This window comes from Gracilinanus agilis, chromosome 6 (assembly GCF_016433145.1).
Source record: "Gracilinanus agilis isolate LMUSP501 chromosome 6, AgileGrace, whole genome shotgun sequence".
Classification (NCBI taxonomy): Eukaryota; Metazoa; Chordata; class Mammalia; order Didelphimorphia; family Didelphidae; genus Gracilinanus; species Gracilinanus agilis.
The window spans coordinates 44,652,194-44,673,947 of NC_058135.1; the positions used below are offsets into that span (position 1 = coordinate 44,652,194).

Below are 21,754 nucleotides of genomic sequence, written 5' to 3' on the forward strand. Positions count from 1 at the left end.
GGGGAGGGGATGGGCCGGCAAGGGCTGAGCTGGGCGGGGTCCCCATTCCCGCCCCCGCCCCACTCGGCTCGCCTGAGGCTCGGTCTCGGGCTCCGCCCCGCCCTGGCCCGGCCCTAGAGACTGCTCTCTCCTTCGGCTCGTGCTCCACCCCGCCCCTCTTCCCTGGGGTCCTCCTCCATCCCCACTTCTTCCTTCTCTCTGCCGGCTCGGGCTTCGCCCCACATCCCGCTGGTTCCTCCTCCCACTCCCAGCTCCCTTCTTTGGCTCGCTTGAGGTTGAGGCTCGAGCTCTGCCCAACTCCTCCCCGTCGGGTTCCACCTCTCTCCCCGCCCCTTTCCTCCCTCTTCCGGCTCACGCTCCGCCTTGCCCCCCTCTGGCTCCTCCTGCCTCTCTCCCGCCTCTCTCCCCTCCCACTTCCCGCTCGTGAGGTTCCGGCTCGCGTTCCGCCCCGCCCCTCTCTGGCTACTCCTGCTAGCTTCTCCTCCTGCTCCCTGTGTCCTCTCCGTCCGGCTCGTCCAAAGTCCAGGCTCGCGCTCCGCCCCACTCTCTCTGGCCACTCCTCCCTCTCTCCCCTCCCTCTTCCTACTCCTTTGAGGACTCGGCTCGCGCTCCGCCCCCTGGCTCCGCCTCTTCCCTCCTTCGGCTCGGCGGAGGTTCCGGTTCGGGCTCCGCCTGCCCTGCCCCGCCCCCTACGGGCTCCTCCTCCTCCTCCTCCTCCTCCCTCCTAGGGCTCGGCTGAGGCTCGGCGGCGGCCGCGGCGGCAGCGCGGAGCTCGTGTAGCCCCAGCGGCAGCAGCATGGCGGCCGTGGAGAGCCGGGTGTGCGAGACGGCGGGCTGCAGTAGCGAGGCCAAGCTGCAGTGCCCCACCTGCATCAAGCTGGGCATCCAGGGCTCCTACTTCTGCTCTCAGGTCAGCTCCGCGCGCGCCGGCCCGGTCCCGCAGCCCCGCGCGCGAGCTCTCGGGTGCCGGCCCGGCGCGGTCGGGCACGGGGCGGGCGGCCCAGGACCCTGGCTGGAGGAGGCGAGGGGCGTGTGGGAAGGGCGCGCGCGTGTCCTGGGCTAGGGGGCGTGCGCGCGCAGCAGCCGCAGACCATGTGGAATGAAGGGCCCCTCCCCCCAAGGGCAGGGGTTCCTGGAGCCCCCGGCGGCCCCCGCCCCGGTCACGTGGCCTCTTGCTCCTGGGCGGGCCGGGGGACGGAGCTCCGGCTGACGGGCCTTCCCTGGTTGTTTCGAGGGAAGAAGCGAGAAGAGTCGGGCTGCGACCGCGGGGCTAGTCCGACCACTGGGGCTGGGCGGGGGCGGGGCGGGGCGCTCGGACCTCGGACCCTGCACTGCCAAAGTTAGCGACTGCCCGGGGGAAGTGCTGGAAGTGGGAATGGGAATCCCGGCCCAAGCTCTCTCCCAGGCCGAGAGCTATTTAGGGTTAACGAGGACTTCGGGTGTTTTTCCCCCTTCCCCCCTCATTTTACAGGCGGGCAGACTGAGGCCTGGAGGCTGCCTCGGCCAGGAGGTTGGCAGAGCCGACCTCTGACTTCAAATCTAGTATTTCCCTGTTCTAAGGCTTTCAGATTAGATCAATTAAAAAAAAAAAGAGAGAGAGAGAGGTGGGGAGGAATAGCGAACCGGAACTTGGTTGCAAAAAAAATATGAATTTAAATGTAAGGCGATGAGTGCAAGAGTCACTTTGCTCTGTCTCCAGAGTTTCCCTTTACTTCTCAGACTGAGGTCAGGGGTTATATAATGGGTGCTGGGATATTTTAGTAAGTTGTGCCTCTGAGGAGATTCCAACCCCAGTGATGTCATTCGGTCCGTTCCTTGCACTTGTGCTCTTGTTATTTCTGTCCAAGAATTCTACACCTGGTGTTAACTCTTATTTGGACCGCATGAGTGATTTCACGAACTCCGGGAATTCCTCGAGAGGAAATACCTTTTACCAAAGCAGATAACTGCTTAGGGTAGGGACTCTTGAATTGCATGGCTTGCCCTTTGTTATACACTCTGAGATTGGTTTTCACCTACCACACACACTCTATATTCTATTTTGGGGACCCAAAATACTGACAATTTCAAACTTCTAGTTTTGATTACACTTGAAACTATTTGGGAAGGTACAACGCTTTAAAGGATTAGACTCAGCAAATCTGGGTTCAGCTCCAATCTCTGACAGCTTGCATGACCATGAGCAAGTCACTTAGCCCATTTGGGCCGTTTTTTCTGTGAAGCGGTGGGGTTCCATGATCTTTAAGGTCCTTTCCAACTCTGAATCTATGACACTGATTTCACACACATTCACAATCTGACACTTTAAAAATATGCCCCAATTCTGAGGGACTTATGACAAAGAATGCTATCTACTTCCAGAAGAGGAACTGTTGGTATTGGAATGCAGATCAAAGCATATGATTTTTCACTTCAGTTTATTTGGGGGGGGGGTGTTGGTTTTAAAAAATATTCTTTAAGGTCCCTTCTAGCTCCAGTCTATGATACTGTGAATGATTGCATTCATATATGTGTCACATATATAAATAAATGCTATATATGAATCATATTTGAATGATCCTGGTGTTATAGATTATATATGTTGCCTGGTACCTTAAAACAAGACCCCTGGTCCCCCCTCCCTCTATATTCAAGATATATTCTTTTTTTCTTTTCATTTTGTTAAAAACTCTTACTTTCCGTCTTGGAATCAATACTGTGTATTGGTTCCAAGGCAGAAGAGTGGTAAGGGCTAGGCAATGGGGATTAAGTGACTTGCCCAGGGTCACACAACTGAGAAGTGTCTGAGGCCAAATTTCAACCTAAGACCTCTTGTCTCTGGGCCTGGCTTCAACCCAGCTGCCTCCTCAAGCTATATTCTTTCAGGTCTCTTCTTGCTTTCTATGTTGGTGATTCTATGATATGAATATAACAAAGCAGTTACTGAGGGTTATAGAGATATATTTAAACTTTTGGGGAAATTATACTGATTTGAGATTGGAGGAAGTTTCATATTTGAACTTATTAGTGCTTCTTTGATACTACTTCAAATATCATTGAGCCAGCCATTTAAAGTCCTTTCATATATCGCTGTTATGAAATTTAAGCATGTCTAGCCCTTCATCAATCTGTGGACCATAGGGTTCATAGGGTTTTCCTGGCAAAGATACTGGAATGGTTTGCCATTTCCTTCTCTCTATGTAGGTATATATAGTAGGTCCTTGATAAGGGTTCATTGAATTAAATCGAAACCACCCTAGTTCAGATAGTTACCTTTCTACTTCTCTCTCTGGACACAGCAACTCCTAAAGCACAGCTCTTAGAATTGTCACTGCCTTCTTTAGATTCAGAAGTTCCCAATTACTTATAAAACCCAAGCGTGTCTTAGGTTTATCAGCCTCTGTGCCTTTGTTTTTGCTCTTTTTACCTAAGACCTTTGTACCCCCAAATCATAACCCATTTGTTTAGGTGATGTCATAAAATCATAAATTTTGAATTGAAAGGGCCTTTAGAGATCATTTAGTCCAACAGTTCTCAAAGTGTGTTCCAGTGATCTCTGGGGATTTCTAGGACCCCCCATCCCCTTTTTTAAAATTTTATTTTATTAAAAAAAACCTTACCTTCTGCCTTGGAATCAAGACCATGACAACAGAAGTGGGTATAATTAATACTAAATTATGCTTTTGAAAGGAATAGTTGAATCTTCTTTCCCTTTGAATTGACTAAATACAATTTATAGTATTTATAGGTAGGGATTTATAGCATTGCTACTCAGCCTGGCTGAATTCAGTGAGGTCAGAAAGACTTGAGAATAAGCCATAGTTTTGCTGTCTGGGTTCTGGAAACCAGAATTCTGTACAGTAGAGTGAAGAAGGAACTTGCTTTTTGAATGAGGAAAGGGGATCCAAAGTTCCTACAGTGATCCTAGAACATTTGCTTGCTGCAAAGAATATGAGAAATCATCCAGTCCAACATTCTCCTGAACCTTAATTTATTTATAAAGAATCTCTTCGGGGTTTTATTTTCTGCTTTCAACATAATTATGTTCTAGGCTGTTGGAAAGATGGTAGAGGATGGATAATGAAGGACAGAGTTTATTTTATGCCTATTTTCATACTAATAAATAGATGGAATATGTGTAGTCTGTATCCTATCATATGTAATATATATATTCTATGATACTGTTTAAAGAATGTAGAAGGATTTTTCAAGAAGTCTAATAATGATAGCCTTTATTTCATGTCAAGTCAATAAGCATTTATTAGAGGCCTATTAGTCCTGGGCATACAAGTAGGCAAAAAACAGCCTTTGCTTTCAAGGAGCTCATAGTCTGAAAGAGCAATGCAACAATATAAAAAAAAGGATATACAGTATATTCACAAAAGATACAATCAATAAACATTTGTTAAGTGCCTATGGTATGTGAGATACTGTGCTAAGCACTGAAGATACAAATACCAAGGAAAAGAAAGACAATCCTTGCCCTCAGAAACCTTACAGTCTATTGGGGGAAGACAACACAGAAAAGGAATTTGGAAAGAGGAGTAGGAGTGAAGGAAGCAATGTAGCCAGTGGGAAATGAGGAGATGACTATCCTGGACCTCCTTCTTAAATATAGGTTTTTGGAGCTACTGCCCTCCAATCAGAACAGGTAGAGGGCTACTGATGAAATGTGAGTATCAAGGCTGATTGAGGCTTACAAGATGATAAGATTTTCCCAATGAGAAGGTTCCGAGGGTATGATGGAGAAGGCCTTACTTTTATTTATGTTCATTTGTGTCCAACTCCTTGTTTCTTCAAGACTTTGTTTCCCTTCCCCTGAGATATTTAGTATACTTAGGTGATATTGAACAAACACTCTCTTTCCCATTGAACCTCCACTGTCTGATTAATAGTGATGGTGGGAGGTGGCAGGGTATAGGACACTTGCCCTTGCAATGACCTGATCTCTCTAATATTTATTACTTTCCAACACTCAGCTCAAAAAACTACCTCCTTTATAAAGCTTTTCCAGACCACAAAAGCCTAAAATAATCTCTCTCTGAATTTCTATAGCAAAAATTGTTTTGAAATTACATATCATACTTTACATCCCAAAATGATCTTTTCAATGTCAAAGGCAGAATATGAGGTTGGAAAAACCATCAATTTAAGCCCAGTATCACCTTCCTTAAGTAAGCTATGATAGTTGACAAAATTGAAAGTAACTGGTCTCTTTTGGGGATATATAGTTATGACCCATAAGACAAATGTAAATATCGTGAAGATAGGATATTGTTTTATGTATGTCTTTGTAGCCTTAGTACCTTGATAAATGATTGTTTCATCTTTAGAAACATTAGATTAGAAAGAAATTAAGTATTGATTTGCCTATGATTTCTAACTTAGTACCAGAGAAATCTCAGAGCTGAATAGGAATTCAGGTCATCCAGGCCAAACCCATTCTTGAAGCAAGAACTGCCCAACAATCAATTAGCTAGCTTCAGGAAAGTTTCCATCAAAAGATCTCTAGAGAGATGAAGCTTGCATCCTATTCGTGAAACCTACTTCATTTTCCAGGGGTTCTAATTATAAGCAAGTTTTACTTTATATATTACTCTCAGCAACTTCTAGTCATCCTCCAGTTCTCTCCATAAGCCAAGCATATTAAGTATAATTTCTCTTCTGCGTGGCAGTCAAATTTTTGAAAATATTTATGACAGGTTAGCTTTTTCTTCTTGAAAGGTAAGCATTCTCTATGTAGAAATTTGTAAGATGTGTCTTCCCTAGTCTTCAGGTTAAACAGTGATAAAAGAACACAAGAGATATCACAAGATAAGAGTACTAAATTCTGTAAAAAGGACTTCAATACACAATATATGCACAGATGATTTAAATGAGCTTAAGAGCAGAAACTCCATGACATCAAGTCTAACTTGTCATTGTGTAGATGAGAAAATTGATGTTCTTTGAGTCAAAGTGATTGATCCATGGTCATGCCAATGGAAAGTGGCAGTTAAGATTCAGAGAATACAGGTTTTCTAATGCCAGATCTAGTATTTTTCTCATTGGATCCCCCCAGTATTATCTCCCTTCGTGAGGCCCAGTGGGAGATAAAGAATAGGAAATAGGCTATTTAGGAAACTAAAACATCTTTTACTTGTTTTTCATTACTATTTTAGTGTTAACAGAATTTTATAACCAAGTTAGTAAATAGTGGATTCTTTTAACTTTTACAAATATTTGCTGTCTGGAACACATTATACCTATATAATATAGTCTTATACCAATCATATTTGTTTCTTATTATTTATTAGAATTTAGGAGACACTGTGATTTTGGAACCTGTTTAGCAATTCTCTCTCTACCTTCACATCAAATGAATTTAATAACTAGGTAGAACTGTCTTCAGTTTTCTGCCTGCCACCTCCCCCTATTTTTCTATATTTTATTCAGAAACTACTTTCTTTGTAAAGATAACTTGCTCTTTTCTCATGACTAAATATTTCACAAGAATAAGTTGCATTATTTAAAGATTATTTACTGGGCAATAAAATGCACTTATAGAGTTGTTTTTATTTATAGAAGCACTAAGAAAAGATTCTTTTTCTTTTAATTAGGTAAAAAATGTGGACTCCCTTTGTTTTGTTGACTGAATTGTACAAAGGAGAAAATTTGCCTTGTTGAAATCTGGGTTGTTAGGAATTTTTTTCCAAGTTACAAACATGTGTGCCTCACTTTATTAAAAATGTTTTCTATTAGCCAGTCTTCAGGTACTTTAAGTACCTATGGTGTGCTTGGGAAGTTGACTATAAAGTAAATTTATGTATATCAAATCGCATTTTCCCCATTGATATCCACTTAAAAGTTCAAAATGTTTGAAGGGCTTCAATAAATGACAAATCATGAAGATATTAAAGATATATTCAAAAGCTGACTAATGAGCAGAGTGTTCATGGACCAGACTTATATGGATATATTTATAATACTTCACTTGATCGATTTCTGAATCTTTAAGCTGGACCTCTTTAATGTTCCTGTAGAAAAATTGTTGATTCCCATCTATATTTTTAGTCACATTTCAAAAATTAAGTATTTCAAACCTTTATGATTTAATTCATCAATACTTCTTTTATTGACAAGTAGTGAATTCTTTTTTGCCATAGTACAATATAGTATGCATATACTATATGACATAATATAATATAGTATACACATAGTCTTTGTGGGTTTCAGTGATTTTAAAAAATATTTCTAGAAGGCTGACTTTCTGAGTTTAGATAGGACCAGCAGGTGTATCCAAGCCACTCTGGCAAGTGAACCTAGGTTCAACTTTATACCACAATTAGGCATCAGTGAAGGGTTAAAGAAATTAGTAAAGCAAAACTCATGATAAAAACAAAAATGCTATTTGAAACAAGTTACAAAGTACAAATACTTTTGAAACAATATTTTACCTGAAACTAGATTCTCTTGTGAAAGAGAGTCACAGAAGAGAGAGGTGTTTCCAGGATGTTAACTTATCAAGTTGGTTAAGTATCAAGTTGGAGTTATTTCTGTAATAAGGTAATTATTACCCTTTATATACCAGAGACTTTTTGCATGTCGTGGATTCCTTTGGAATTCTAATAAGGCCTATATGATAATCTCTTCTCAGAATCATGTTTTTAAATACATGGGATAAAAAACACAGCAATTCAAAAGAAAGCAATTAATTTGAAGTACAGTTATCAAAACATTTTTCCTTTTATTTTTTTATTCTTATTTTTAAAAATTTTCCCATGGTTACATGATTTTTGTTGTTTTCCTCCTTTCCTCCCCCGTTCTGGAGCTGACAAGCAATTTCACTGGGTTATACATATATTATCACTCAAAACCCATTTTCATATTATTTATTTTTGTAATAGAGTAATCTTTTAAATTCAAAACCCCAAGTCATATATCTATATAAACAAGTGAAATCACATGTTTTCTTCTGCATTTCTTCTGCAACCTTTTTTTCTCTAGATGTGGATAGCATTCTTTCTCAAAGTGCCTCAGGATTGTCCTGGATCAATGCATTGCTTTTAGTAGCAAAGTCAATTACATTTGATCATCCCACAATGTTTCAGTTATTGTGTATAATGTTCTCCTGATTCTCCTTATTTCATTTCATGTCAGTTCATGGAAGTCTTTTCAGTTCTTAAAGAAATCAAGCAGTTCATCATTCCTTATAGCACAATAGTATTCCATCACCATCATATACAACAATTTGTTCAGCTATTCCCCAATCAAGGGAATTTTTTCCCACCAATTTTCCAATTTTTTTTTTTTTTTTTGCTACTACAAAAAGTGCAGCTATAACTATTTTTGTGCAAACAGAATCTTATTGCTGGATCAAAGGACATGCATTCTTTTAAAGTCTTTTGGGCATAATTCCAAATTGCCTTCCAGAATGGTTGGATCAATTAACCACCAGCAGTGCATTAGTGTCCCAATTTTGCCATATTCACTCCAACATTTATTATTTTCCTTTACTGTCATATTGATCACTCTGCTAGGTGTAAGGTGGTACCTCAGTAAAATATCTTTTTTTAAAAGAAGTTCATAGACTCCAGCTTAAAGACACTTGCTTTATATTATGGCTTTCAATAATCTTCCCCTCTAGGTGGGGTTTTTAAAAAATTCTATCTCCTTGTTTTAGTAACCCTGAACAAGTATACCATATGCCTGTATGTCAGTTATCTAGAGATTGTTTATCTGGCTAAACAGGAATAGGAAACAAGTAAATGAGGTACACAGAATTTGCATAGTTCATTCATTAAACCCTACTTATTCTTTTTTTTTAAACATAATTATCATAAGCTTGGTTATCATTTTTTCCATCCCATGTTACACGAATGGATCAATGATCCCAGAGATATATGTTTTCCCTGTGACACAAAGTGCTCCCTAACTGTGCTGCCTATCCTGCACTAGTAGTTCATGTTGTCCCCAAAGTCCCACAGAGAGTCTGCTTCATATGCTGGAGGTCTTCCTTGCTATTGGGAAGGATATCAGTGGAACACAAGAGCTGCCCTGTGGTTATTTTTCACTCATTGCATGACCAGATTATCTTCCTTTTCACTCAAATTTGTCTTTGATGAATCCTTCACACACACAGAAGTTCTCCGCTTGTAACATCTTGTATCCTGCTTGCCCTTCCTCCCACCATATACCCATTTGTTGCCTTATGGGTGATTCTCATTTCCCATTCTTCAGAAATTATAGTGTTCATGCTTCACAGTCAAATGACAGCACTGGAAGAATATTGGTCTTAATAATAAGTTAGGCCTTTTTTTTTTTCAGGGAGAGTTTTGGGAGATCACTAAAGAACAGAGGCAATCTGGCAGGCTCCTCTTGCTCGATTCTGGACCAACTGATTGTCCATTTGTGTCTGTCCAAGATAATTATTTATGTATATGTGTACACACACACACACACACACACACACACACACACGGATCAGTATATACATCCATCCAACTGCACATCATAGTCCAGATAATAGAACTTCTACTTGTTTTTTGCTGGGTGGACAATTGGGTCATACTCTTTAGAGTAATAATGATTCTCAGCCAGGGAGGCTATATGGTTTTCTGGGGCTTGGTGCAGGCAGCACAATGTTATTTCCAAGAAAAAACATATGGAGGACTAGCCATCTAAAGGGAATCTCTTGATTTGGATTTTGTTTTGGTTCTCACATGACTGTGGCAGACAACTTTGGAGAGTATATTGTCTCCTTGTTATTTAGTTTATTTAATTTTATATTCATGATCTGAAGGTAGTTTTAAAGACTATCTCTGTTATATTTTTGAAAAAGATTTTACCTAATTTGTATTTATGATACAAGATACCTTGTTGGAGGAGAGCCATTAAGACTTCATTTGCTTTCCTGAATCAAATTCTTATTTTTTTTTCCAGTCAACAAACAGTGAACATTGCATCTTGTATTCTCTATGTTTTTCAAGACGTTAGATGTAATTTCCCATGGAATGTTGCTTGAACAAACTTTCTTAGTCTCATCAAGAGTACACTTCGTGTATGATTATCATAAAATCATACAAAAGGGGAAATAGATTTATAGGTAAGTAATTGTGAGTGATCACCTTTTTGGGTAGTAACTATGAGATTCCCCTATCCCACTCCATTTCTTTAGTGTCTAATCTATCCTCTCCCTTGAGAACTGATCCCCCAGTGTCCTCACAATTGTGTTGTCTGTAGTGTAGACTTTATGTACTGTTGATCTAGTCCAGCTTTTGCTTTCTGTGGCATCATTTGGACTCCCTCTATAAACACTTCTGAAACTGATATTGGAATATAGTTTGATGTCTCTACTTAATGGTGCACAGAGTTTGTCATAGAAAATATTTGCAGATCTTTTCCATCCTTTTTTTTTCTTTGTAGTTTAACTTCTATCTTCATCCTTAAATAATTTCATGAGTGATGACAATTTATGTAGCACTGCATCTCTCTGTTTAATGAGAGGGAGAGAAAGGAGTAAGCATTTTTGTGTCCTGCTTTCTGTGTGCTAGGCACTGTGCTTAGCACAACTCATTTGGTCCTCACAGTAGATCCAGTTTTACCTGTTTAGTTGCACACCGTATCTTTTCTTATTTTTTTTCCTAGCTTTGTAATTTGATCTTTACTCTTAACAAGTTTCCAGTTAGCTGATTAAAGAAAGACTCTAACATCAGTAATGAATTATTTTCTGGCTGTTAAAATATCAATTAAGCACTAAGCACTTATTTCTTTCTGTGGTAGCCATTGTTATGATTTAAAATGATGAGGGCCGAGATCAATATAATAAAAGCCATGCTGATAGAGATAAACTGACCACACTCCTGTAAGAAAACTATTCCAACCTCACCTCAGCCATTTACCTTTCCTCTCTCCGCAAGCTCGGGTAGCTCAAGAGGCAGGTAGCTCAAGAGGCAGGTAGCTCAAGAGGCAGGTAGCTAAAGAGGAAGTTCAAAGTCACTTCCTCCCTATTTAAAACAGTCCCTCACCTTCAATACGTCATCCAAAACAGGAAACCCACGAAACCCTTTGGACCATGGGAAATGTAGTTTTAAGGACCCCAAGTGATTTTAAATGACACACCATTGTATTGGGCATTGGGAATACAGTGACAAAAATGAAACCTCACTTGCCTTCAAGTCATTTGGGGAAAGTTTTTACTCCTAGAAGCACTTGAGAAATATAAATATGAGGCAATTTCAGTCATTGTAGAGAAGTGTTACTAGCTAGAAGGTTCAGCTAAGTCCTTAGGCTGCTAAGATTCATTGAGGCCAAAGTGAGGAAGAATTTCCTTCATGTGGAAGGGAGACAGAGATGGAAACAGCTTGTGCAAAAGCCCAGAGGCAGGAATGAAAGAATGAATGAAATATTAAGTGCTTACTATGTGTCAGAGCACTGTGGATACCAAGAGAAAATGAGAGTCCCTGACTTCAGCAAGCTTCCCTTCCAATGGGGAGACACATGTGGAAGGCTTCAGATTCTAGTCAGATGGAAAAGTTCCATGTGCATGCCCCATGATGGGCAAAGCAGATTTTAATACTTCTTAAATGCCATTTCCACCAATAAAATATCAGTTTCTGATGCTAAATCATTTGATAGTGCCAAAATCTTGGGTGGAAAGAACATTGATTTCTGGGTCTGGTAGCTGTGACTATAGTGCTTGCAGGGGCAATGACCATTGCTTCCCAGGATGATGTCTAAAGGGTCTTGGAGATCTTAGGAGAGATGGTGGTTTGACTTGCCTGGCACAGACTCTGCCTCCTGTCTTGGGGTTCTTTGGTCCTTTGCTTTGGGGTTCTTTGCCATCCATTTCACCTGTCTTGTGAGGTGGATTGCTGTATTTGAGGAACACGAAGAATGTTATTTTGGTTCTACAGTAGTGTGGGGAGGGGTATAATGTATAATCTTGAAAAGGTAGGCTGGCACAAGGTAAGAAAGGGATTTAAATGTCAAAGAAGTTTGCATTTGGTCCTAGACTGTAGGACCACTGTAATTCATTTAGCAAGGGAGTGATATGATGCCATTGCTTTAGGAAAGTGAGAAGAGACAGGAAGACCAAAGAAGAAAACTTTCAGATAGTTTGGGCGAGAAGTGATAAAGAAAAATAGGGTATTAGTTGTGTGAGTAGAGAGAAAAGGGATAAATGGATACAGCTTGTGCCAGCTAAAGACTCAGTTAAATTTTCACTATGTGCATAACACTTCAGAAATTGGTAAATACTATGAGTCAGGGCTTTATTTATAATTTCTTTTAATTGTCTAGACTTGAGAAAGTATTTGAGGAAATGTTAATGCAGATTAAATCTAAAAGTGTGTTGCTAGTATATTTTTTTTCAGAGAGCTGATTGTTAAAACATTTACCATTTACCCTTGTAGTGATAGCTATGGTAGAATTTGAACAGACAAGACTTAGTAACTGATTGGTTTGTGGAGGACAACCTAGCTTCCCCCGATTTTTTTTTTTTTTTAAACCCTTCTGTCTTACAATCAATATACTGTATTGGTTCCAAGGCAGAAGAGTGGTAAGGGCTAGGCAATGTGGGGCTTAAGTGATTTGCCCAGGATCACACGGCTGAGGCCAGGACCTTCTGCCTCTAGGCTTGGCTCTCAATCCCCTGAGCTACTGAGCTGCACCCCCACCCTCCACCCCCAACCCTGACTTTTAAGATCAAATCCAACAATGTGTCCTTTCCCCTCTTCTAGAGAAAAATCTGGTGTTAGATATTGAAGAAGACAGGCTATCTACAGTTCAGAACTTGATCATTGTTTACAATGTTTTGTCAGTGGAACTATATTTATTACTTAGAGGGTTGGTTTTCCTCCCTTCCTCTGGGCCCTCCTTGCCCCCCAAAGGAAGTAAGGAGAGCTGCTGCTTTTTTGGTAGCTGATATTGGATATATTAGTATCCAACCCCTCTACGTTATTTAGCCATGGAGTGACAGCTAGGCTCCGAAATGAGATTTGAATCCAGGTCCTCCTGATTTCAAGTCATTACCTGTATGCTGGTCATCCTTTACATTTTCTATCCTCTGGAATTTGGACTCTGAGCTCTAATTAAGGGAGCTTTCAGCTTTATCTTGGCCTGAACCAGGCCTACCTGCACTATTTAATAATTAGCAAACTAAACTGTCTTGTTAGCTCTCCTGTTGGAGCCTTGGAACTTAACACAGTTCCTAGGATACAATAAGTGCTTAATAAGTGCTTTTCGGTTGTTCATTGAGTGCAGCACACATTCTTTACTGTACTCCTCCATCCATTCTGACTAATAAAGGGATATTGTTATTCTTGGAGCTAGCCTAGATCTGTAATGTCATCAGGGCTCAACTGTAGATTGTTGACAATACTATAGTTTTTGTTCTTGGAGAGTTGACTGGGACACCAAAATTTTAAGTGATTTTCTCAGGCTCATCCAGAGGCAGACCTTGAACTTGGGTCTTACCAGCGCTGAGGCTTCAGTTCTCTTTATTCATTACTCCAAGCTGCCTTCTTTGCATCTCCAAAAGTCCATTCAATGATTTTTCAAATCATCCAGGAAAGATAAAATGAATGAACCAATCATAGTGGTTCTTTTTTAAAAACCTTTACGTTCTGTCTTAGAATCAATACTATATATTATAAGGTGGTACAGGTTAGGCAGTGGATGTTAAAGGCAGTATCTGAGTTCAGATTTGAAGCCAGGACCTCCTGTCTCTTGGCCTGGCTCTCAATCTATTAAGCCACCTAACTGTTCTGTCCCTCTCCTCCTTCCCCCTTGCAGTTGTTTTAAATTACATTTTATTTTTTGAATGTGCTTAGTAGATACCAGTTTAGAATTACTATTCTTAAAGTAAGAAATACTACTTTGATGAAAACTTAATTCAAAAACTTGGTTCTTGTAAGTTGTGGTCATTATTCTCTATTACTGATTGCAACCTGGAGGCTCCTACCCTGTCAGCCAGTGTAGGCTCCAGCATGGCAGGACTTAGGTTTGTTCTTTTTTGATCCAGCAAAATGGCAGCATCTCCTGCCCCTATGACTTGCTGTGTGGTGGTTTTAGAAACTTTGGGAATTATGGGAGAATAGGGAATCTTTACACTTGTGGGTGTAAAGATCATATAAGTTTTTATCATACAAGTGCAAGAAAGGTTATAAACACAACCTGGGTCAGTTATCTTGACCTTTTAGGATATAGTATGTTTTTATTTCTAATTGATTAAGAAATCAAGTTTTCTCTTTCTAGACTTTTCACATTTTTTACATATTTTCATATAGAGTTTTAAGTTCCTTGAGGGTAGTCCCTTTCCTCCCTTTTTTCATTTTATTTTTACCTATATACCTAACCTACTGCCTTTCACATAGATGGAAAATAATATACCTTTTAGGTAATGTATTATATTTAAACATTCGCAATGGGAGTTCTGGGTAAAAAAAAAAACAACACAGTTCCATATTCTACATTTATTCTTAAAAACTACTTTTTCCTGTTCTTGGAGTTAATGTTTACATGTTAAATTGTGGGAGATACTGTTTCCATCTGAATCAGGAGGTCCAATTTCTGACTATTTACCAGCATGATGCAATGAAAACACTGAAACTGGGGTCCCTAAACCCTGGTTTTGTCACTATTCCAACACTGCAACTCAGGTCATTTAACCTCGGAGCCTTAGTTTTTTCATATTAAAAATGGAGATCATGATACTAGAATTTTTGTCTCAAAGGGCTCTGCTATCAGGCAAAGTAAACTTTTGTCATCAAATGAAATTATTTAAATAAATTACATTGTAAAAGTTTTTAAAAGTTCTAAATATAAATATAATATAAAGCAAGAGTAAATTTAAAAAACCCTTATCTTCTGTCTTAGACTCTTAAGTTGGTTCCAAGGCTGAAGAGTGGTATGGGCTAGCCAAATGTAGGGTAAGTGACTTGCCCAGGGTCATATAACTAGGCAGTGACTGAGGCCAGGTTTAAACCCAGGACTTCCCATCTTCTGGTCTGGCTTTCTATTCACCGAGCTACCTAGCTGCCCCATAAATCTAGTTTTAATATATTGTAGACTAAAGGTGGAAAAGCAAGTTACTACTGTGCCATTCAATTAAAAAACACTTTGTAAGTACTTGCTATGTGTGAAGACTATGCTGGTTGTAGGCATGCAGAGAGTCAATAAAACAGCTCTCCTGGTCCTCATGGAGCTTATATTGTACATACTTGTACACACCTGGAAGGAGTATATCTAGAGATACAGCAAGTAGGTCCTCAGGTTGGCAAATACAAGACAATTTGAGTAGGGAGGAAGCATTAACTTGTGAGGGTAGACTTCCTATATGTGTGGAGGAATCTTGAGCTGAACCTTAAAAGGGAGAAACTGAGAATATATAGGTATAGAAGCCTATATCTGAGGGAGCTGAAGAAAATGCCAGTTAGAAAAAAGTCCCAAGACAGTACTTGGGGGACTTCTTACAATTAGGTAACTGTTTGTACTTTTTGTATTTTGACATATTCTTGTGACCTGCCACATCAGAATGTGAGCTCACTATAAGTAGGGGTTGTTTCCTTCCTTGTTTCCCAAGTGCTTAGCAAAGGGCCTGACACATACCAATTGATTGGTTGATGATTGATTGATCTTGCAGGAGAGAGGTAGGAGGAGTCTTAAGAGGGAGAGATCAGTGTCTCAGAAGTCCTTGGAGGACACCCTGTCTGGAAAGGGAGAATGGTGGCCAGTGGTATCCAATGCTGCAGAGATCTAGTTTTGAGAGCTGAGAGGTGAGAACAGTTTTGTGTTTAATGGTCAGGTTGGAATCCAGCTTGCCAGGGGTTATTCTCTGGGATCTGGAGTTCATTTTACAGCTATAATGGAAAAGCTAATCTGCAAACAATAACCCTGTGAATAGGGAGCTCAGGAAAAGGCTGGCTTAAGAGAACTCATTCAAAAGAGATCTTGTTTTTACAAAGTTCAACAGATGACTCTAGCCCTGTATGGTTGAGCGGGTTGGGGAAGAGAGAGCCACATTTGGTGATGGTCAGAGGCAAGTTTGGCTATGGGCACAAATCCTGGATAGAAACTGTATTGGCAACTCTCTTAAGTTTGAGTTTCCACCTTAAGGGTTGTTGTTCTTGTTTTCCATTTTATTAATACCTGGAAATGTGCCCATCCAACACTCATTTCTGTTTACCTTGAAGAAGCCTCATTATGTATTAGGAGTCGTTCCCTCCCCTCCCCCCATCAAGAGAGTCAGCTTCAGATGCTATCTCTTGCTCTTCACCTCTCCCAGCTCAGTTTCATTGACAGTAAAATAGAGATAACATGATACCTGTTTCACTGTTTGTTTTTTAAACTCTTACCTGCAGACTGAGAACTTAAGTATTAGTTCCAAGGCATAAGAATGGAAAGGGTGAGGCAACTGAGGTTGAGACTTGTCCAGGGTCACACAGTTAGGAAGCGTCTGAAGGGAAATTTGAACCTAGGTCCTCCTGTGTCTCCAGGCCTGACTATCCACAGAACCCCTAGCTGCCCCTTATTTCACTGATTTTGAAGGAAAATGTTGTAAATCTATAATGGTGACTCCTTTGGAAGGTTACCATTGTATCTGCAGTAGTGAAGTCAAAGGACCGGAGTTAAGCTCTTGGACCTATCACTTCTGGGGAAACTTAAGGCCTCTGGGCTCAGCTTTTCATCTGTAAACTGGGGGAGTTGGGCCAGCTAGCCTGGAAAGTCTCCTCCAGCCCTAAATCAATGGTCCTGTGAATTACTCTGGTAAGAGATTCATTCACCTGTACATGTAGCTAGTAAATGGCAAGGCTAGGGCTTTTAACAACCCAGTCTCTTGACTCTACTCCTGGAAATTGTATCTCTCAAAGAGTAATTTTCATACTCGTAGGAGTTGGGGAGAATTACCTAATTTTCATCAGGTTACTGATCAGTTAATAACATCTAGCATTTATATAGCACTTAAGAGTTTGTAAAGTACGTTGGATATTTTATCTCTTTAGTGTAAGGGGTAAAAAAAGGGGTTTTGATTGGGTGACTATTAAAAGGTTAGGTCGCCAGGGAATTGAATAATTATCAATCCCCAATTAAAGAATAACCTCAAGTCAAAATGACTTTTATGGAAGTTTATTTACAAATGAGGAGAGAGAAATTAAGAAATTTAGAGAGAGGATAAGGTAAGATAATTAACCTGACAAACTAAATAATTCCCTTAAGTCCCTGGTTTAACCCAAGCAGATCTAACTAGTCCTCAATTGGAAAAAGGGCAAGCCTTGAGCTGAGGGCCCCGGAGGCATATGAAGCAAAAGCTTCAGTCACTGAGTCTCTTTGAAAGGGAAGTTCCTTAAGGCAAGTTCAGGAAGAGTTAGTCTTTAAACTCACCACCTGGAATTCCATGGTCTCTGGGTCCATGGTTCCTCCACCGCCAATCAAGAACCAGAAAAGCCCCTAGCTCACTCAGCTCTCTCTTTTTTAATCCTCTTAGTTTGCAAGTCCAATCACAACAGATGCTTTTCTTAGGACTACCCAGGAGGCAGTCAGTAAATTCTGATTTGTTACTCACTCTAGCACACTTGGGTTACAGACCTCCCAATTTGTGAGTTAAGTGAAGTTGTTTTCACCTTTGGTGATTAAATCTAAAGATGGGCAGGGTAGATTTAATCTCATTATCATATTAGAGTCTTAAAACAATCTTGGGAGATAGGAGCTATTCTTATTTTACAAATGGGGGGAAGGGCTTAGAGGAGTTAAGTGACTTGGCCAAGGTCACATAGCTAGTGGGTGACAAGTTAGATTTGAACCCGGGTCTTTCTGACTCCAAGTCTAATGTTAACCACTGTGCCTTTATTAATCACCTGTTGTATGTGTGATGCTCTGCTGGACAATGCTGCTACAAAGAGAAAAGTGAAATGGACACTGCCCCCAAGAAGGTTATATTTTATTGCTAGGAACACTATTAGTATATATAATCTCATTGAGGTAGGGAGGAAGGCATTGGCAATTTGAGAGAAGTGGAGAGGTTCATGTAGCAGTTGTCCTTTGAACTTATAATAATAGAATTTTCTTATTGCATTAGTTGGGCTATATGCTGTGAGTAAAATCTTTTTTTTTCCCTTTTGGCGGGGAGTTCTTGTAATCTCCATAGACTGTGGGAACCTCTTTCTATAGATCTTATCTATAACTTGAGAGAGTTGCCCGGCACTGAGAGGTTGGTAACTTGTGTGGTCAGTCATTAGCCCAGTGTAGGAGAGTGTATTTGAACCCATGCTCAAATAATGCCTGCCTTTGTGGGATCAAGATATTTTTAACAAACAGTGTTTGAAAATCTACATTTTAAAAAATAATTCAATTAGAATCTGGTTAGTTGCTTTACTGAGTATTTATTGCCTTTTAAGTTCCTTTAAATAAAATGCTTCCTCAAACCATTTAAAAATAAAATTCTAATGAGAAAAAAATTAAAGTGAACCTTTTTCAGTCTGTTTTGAGTAAAAGCATAGCTCTGTAGTGAAAGCTTCTTATAACACATTTTGGTTCTGTTCCCTTGAATACTTCATCATTATAATAAAATTAGCTAAAATCTCAATACTACTTAATTTTACATTATTCCATCTTCTTTGATCCTTACTACAACCCTGAGAGGATAGGCGCTGTCATTATTTCCATTTTTATAAGTAAAGGAGCTGAGGCAAAGCAAAGGGTGAAGTTCCTTGCCCAAAGTCACACAGCTAGTAAGTGTCTGAGGCCAAGTTGTGCTTGGGTCTTCTTGGCTCCAGTACCAGGGTACCCCATTGCTGCCTATTCATTATTAGTGATCACCTGTATTTGTAAAACTTCAATCAGATCTCCAGGCCACCCTTCCAGTGACCATATTCATCTTGCTAAAACACTGCCTAAAAATCTTCAATGACTGCATATCCAATTTGAGCAAGAATCAAAAAACCTGGTTGGTTCTAGATCTGCCTAGGTCACTAATTAGCATGTGCCCTTGGGCAAATCACAAACTAAACCACCTGTTCTAGCCCTTTTTTAAAATGAGCCTTGGATGAAATGGTCAAAGATATTTCTAGCACCAATATTCTGTGACTAAGTCAAGATTTAGGCCTTGCAAGCAAGAGTTTTTACTCTAGGGTTTGTGAACCTTTTTTTTTTTTTTAAATCTCAGTAATTGTATTTTCATATTGAGACAACTACTGGTATGCACTGGGTAGGGCACTGGTCCTGGAGCCAGGAAGACCTGAGTTCAAATGCAGCTTCAGACACTCAGCTGTGTGACCCTGGGCAAATAATTTAACCTGTTATCTCTGTTTCTTTGCTGTAAAACAAAGATAATAGCACCTACCTCAAAAATTTGTTCTGAGGACCAAATGAGATTTTTTTTTGGCTTTTCCCTCTCTTCCCTCCCATTTGATTTCTTTTGTAATCCTTCATTATGCATTTAGAACATTATTCTAAGGATTCATAGTTTATTCTGGGGTTACCAAATTTGTCCACCACAGAAAAAAGGTGAAGAGCACCCCCACTCCCCACCCCACCCTCTTGCCCTTCCTTCCTGGGATATGAGAGAAACAATGAAATAACAATATTACAGATAGTCCCAGAACTTTTGCTGGACAATCAGTACCTTCTGTGTTCTAACCCAAGCCACCCCCACCCCCCCAGCTTTATTTTTTGTTACTTCATATCAACAATCCTTCACTGCTTTCAACTCACTTCTTTTGTTGTTTTCATTAATAATAATTTGATTTGACTTAACTTCCCTGTCAACATGGAATCTAGAGATCTCCAAACTTGTGGCCTAGTGAGATCTGATGAACCCCAAGTTTTAGAATAGCTTGTAAGTTGGAGACCCCCAAAGCTTGTGCTTATTCCCTGTTCCCTGTTCCACCCTGAAGGGAATCTCAGGCTAGCAGTTGCAGGCTGAATAATGGACACTAGGGTAAAAGCTAAGTGACTCTTTAGCACAGTAGGCAGCATGTCAGTCTTGTAAGCTGAAGGTCCTCCCTCAGTTTGATCCCTGAAAGGGGGATGTGGTACAATGGGAGAAGCTTCTAAGGCAAAAGGATCACTTAGCTTTTACCCCAGGGTCCATTATTCAGTCTGCAACTGCTAGTCTGAGATTCCCTTCAGGGTGGAACAGGGAACTGGGAACAGGGAATAAGCACAAGCTTTGGGGGTCTCCAACTTACAAGCTATTCTAAAACTTGGGGTTCATCAGATCTCACTAGGCCACAAGTTTGGGGTCTCTAGATTCCATGTTGACATTCCCAAAATACCCAAAGCACTCACACTCAAATAGGCACTTCTCCCCAAATCCCTTGGCTTTATTTCTGTCACCTGTTTTGTCCTCTTATCTCCACTCACTTGACACCTAATAATTTGTTGCATTGGTCCAAACTCTTGCATTTTTGCATTCTTGGCCAGTCTTAACAGGGTCTGTATTTCCTCTACTTATCCAGATTTTAAGCCTTTTAGAAACACTTTGTTTCTCCCTTTTTTGTATTCTCCTGAGCATTTAGCTTAATACTGAAAATAGCAGACACTATTTAGATGTGCCTAGTATCTTAGCTCCCACCAACTCTTCCCCAACTTCTCAAAGTATGGTCCAAGGATCACCAGGTCAAAACTGTTTACATAATAATACTGATTGTTTAATTCTTCATAACACGCATAAATAAAAGCTCTTTGCAGGGGGTGTGGAAGTCCTCTGTGATTAAGAGTGTAGAGGTATAGAGGGATCCTGAAACCAAAACATTTGAAAACTACTGGTTGATCTGCAATGGTAGAAGGCAAAACTCATTTACGAGTTCTCTACCCATGGCCTGAATCCGTACATACCAGCATCTTCTTCCATGCTTGGAATCTTCTTCTCTGTCCTTTAAAACTCCAATTTTCTTTTCTTTGCTCCTACCTACTCTATGATGCAAGTCTCAGATAATACCTTCTTTGTAACTCATATCATTGGGTTATTCTGTGTTTCACATGCTTTGTCCTTGTCATCCTTCACATCCTTCTCCTTGGTCAATGAATGTCATTTGAGCAGATCAGGTGTTTTAATTCAGCTTGTTACCTCAACTGATCACAGAGCAAGAGCGCCATGGGTTTGCCCAGAGTAGATAGATAGGGAGTTAGGAGATGGTGAGGGAACATGGTTTGTCACTGGCCTCCTGGCTGTTCTAGGAACTAGACACTCTATCTCTCCCCTGCAGGCATTCTTCCTGACTGTCCCTCATGCCTGGAATGCACTTCCTCTTCTACTCCAGCTACTCACCTCCCTGGCTTCTGTTAAGATTCAACTATTATCCACCTCCTACTGGAAGCCTTCATCCCTCTGAATTCTATTGCCATCCCTCTGCTAATCATTTCCTATTTATCCTGAATGTAGTTTGCTTTGTATAGATTTGCTTGTTGTTTCCTCCCGGTGAGCTCCTTGAGGGCAGTACTGTCTTTTGTCTCTTTTTATATCCCCAAGGCTTAGCGCAGTGCCTAACAATAGAAGTAGGCATTTAGTAATTTTTAGTGACAAAAAAGTAAAAAGCAATCCCTAGTTACATAGCTGAAGAAAGCGGATTCCCCCCATTAGTCACGGACAGAAATTAGTGAGTGGTCCAGTTTTTGTGATTCACAGCCACAGAGATCACTTAGGATGAGTTAGAAAGGTAGGCTCTTGTATCAGGGAACAGTCTCATTTTTGAAAATGCTGTTTACTTTCTCCAAAGTAATCTCAGAAGCCTTTTCCTTTTCAGGTCTGGCCCCAGCTTGTTTTATTTGCTCTTATGTATCTCAGCTCTGCACACTT

The 21,754-nt window shown here is 40.3% G+C and overlaps 1 protein-coding gene across 1 annotated transcript in view; it reads left to right on the top strand.

Annotated features, from left to right (window-relative positions):
• Positions 1-745: 745 nt before the first annotated feature.
• The window catches only part of METAP1 (methionyl aminopeptidase 1), a 70,888-nt gene continuing 49,879 nt past the window's right edge, over positions 746-21,754 (top strand). The window contains exon 1 of the mRNA XM_044682440.1: positions 746-910. Within this exon, the coding sequence (XP_044538375.1) occupies positions 797-910 (114 nt within the window). The 5' untranslated portion in view covers positions 746-796. The remainder of the gene's footprint in view (positions 911-21,754) is intronic.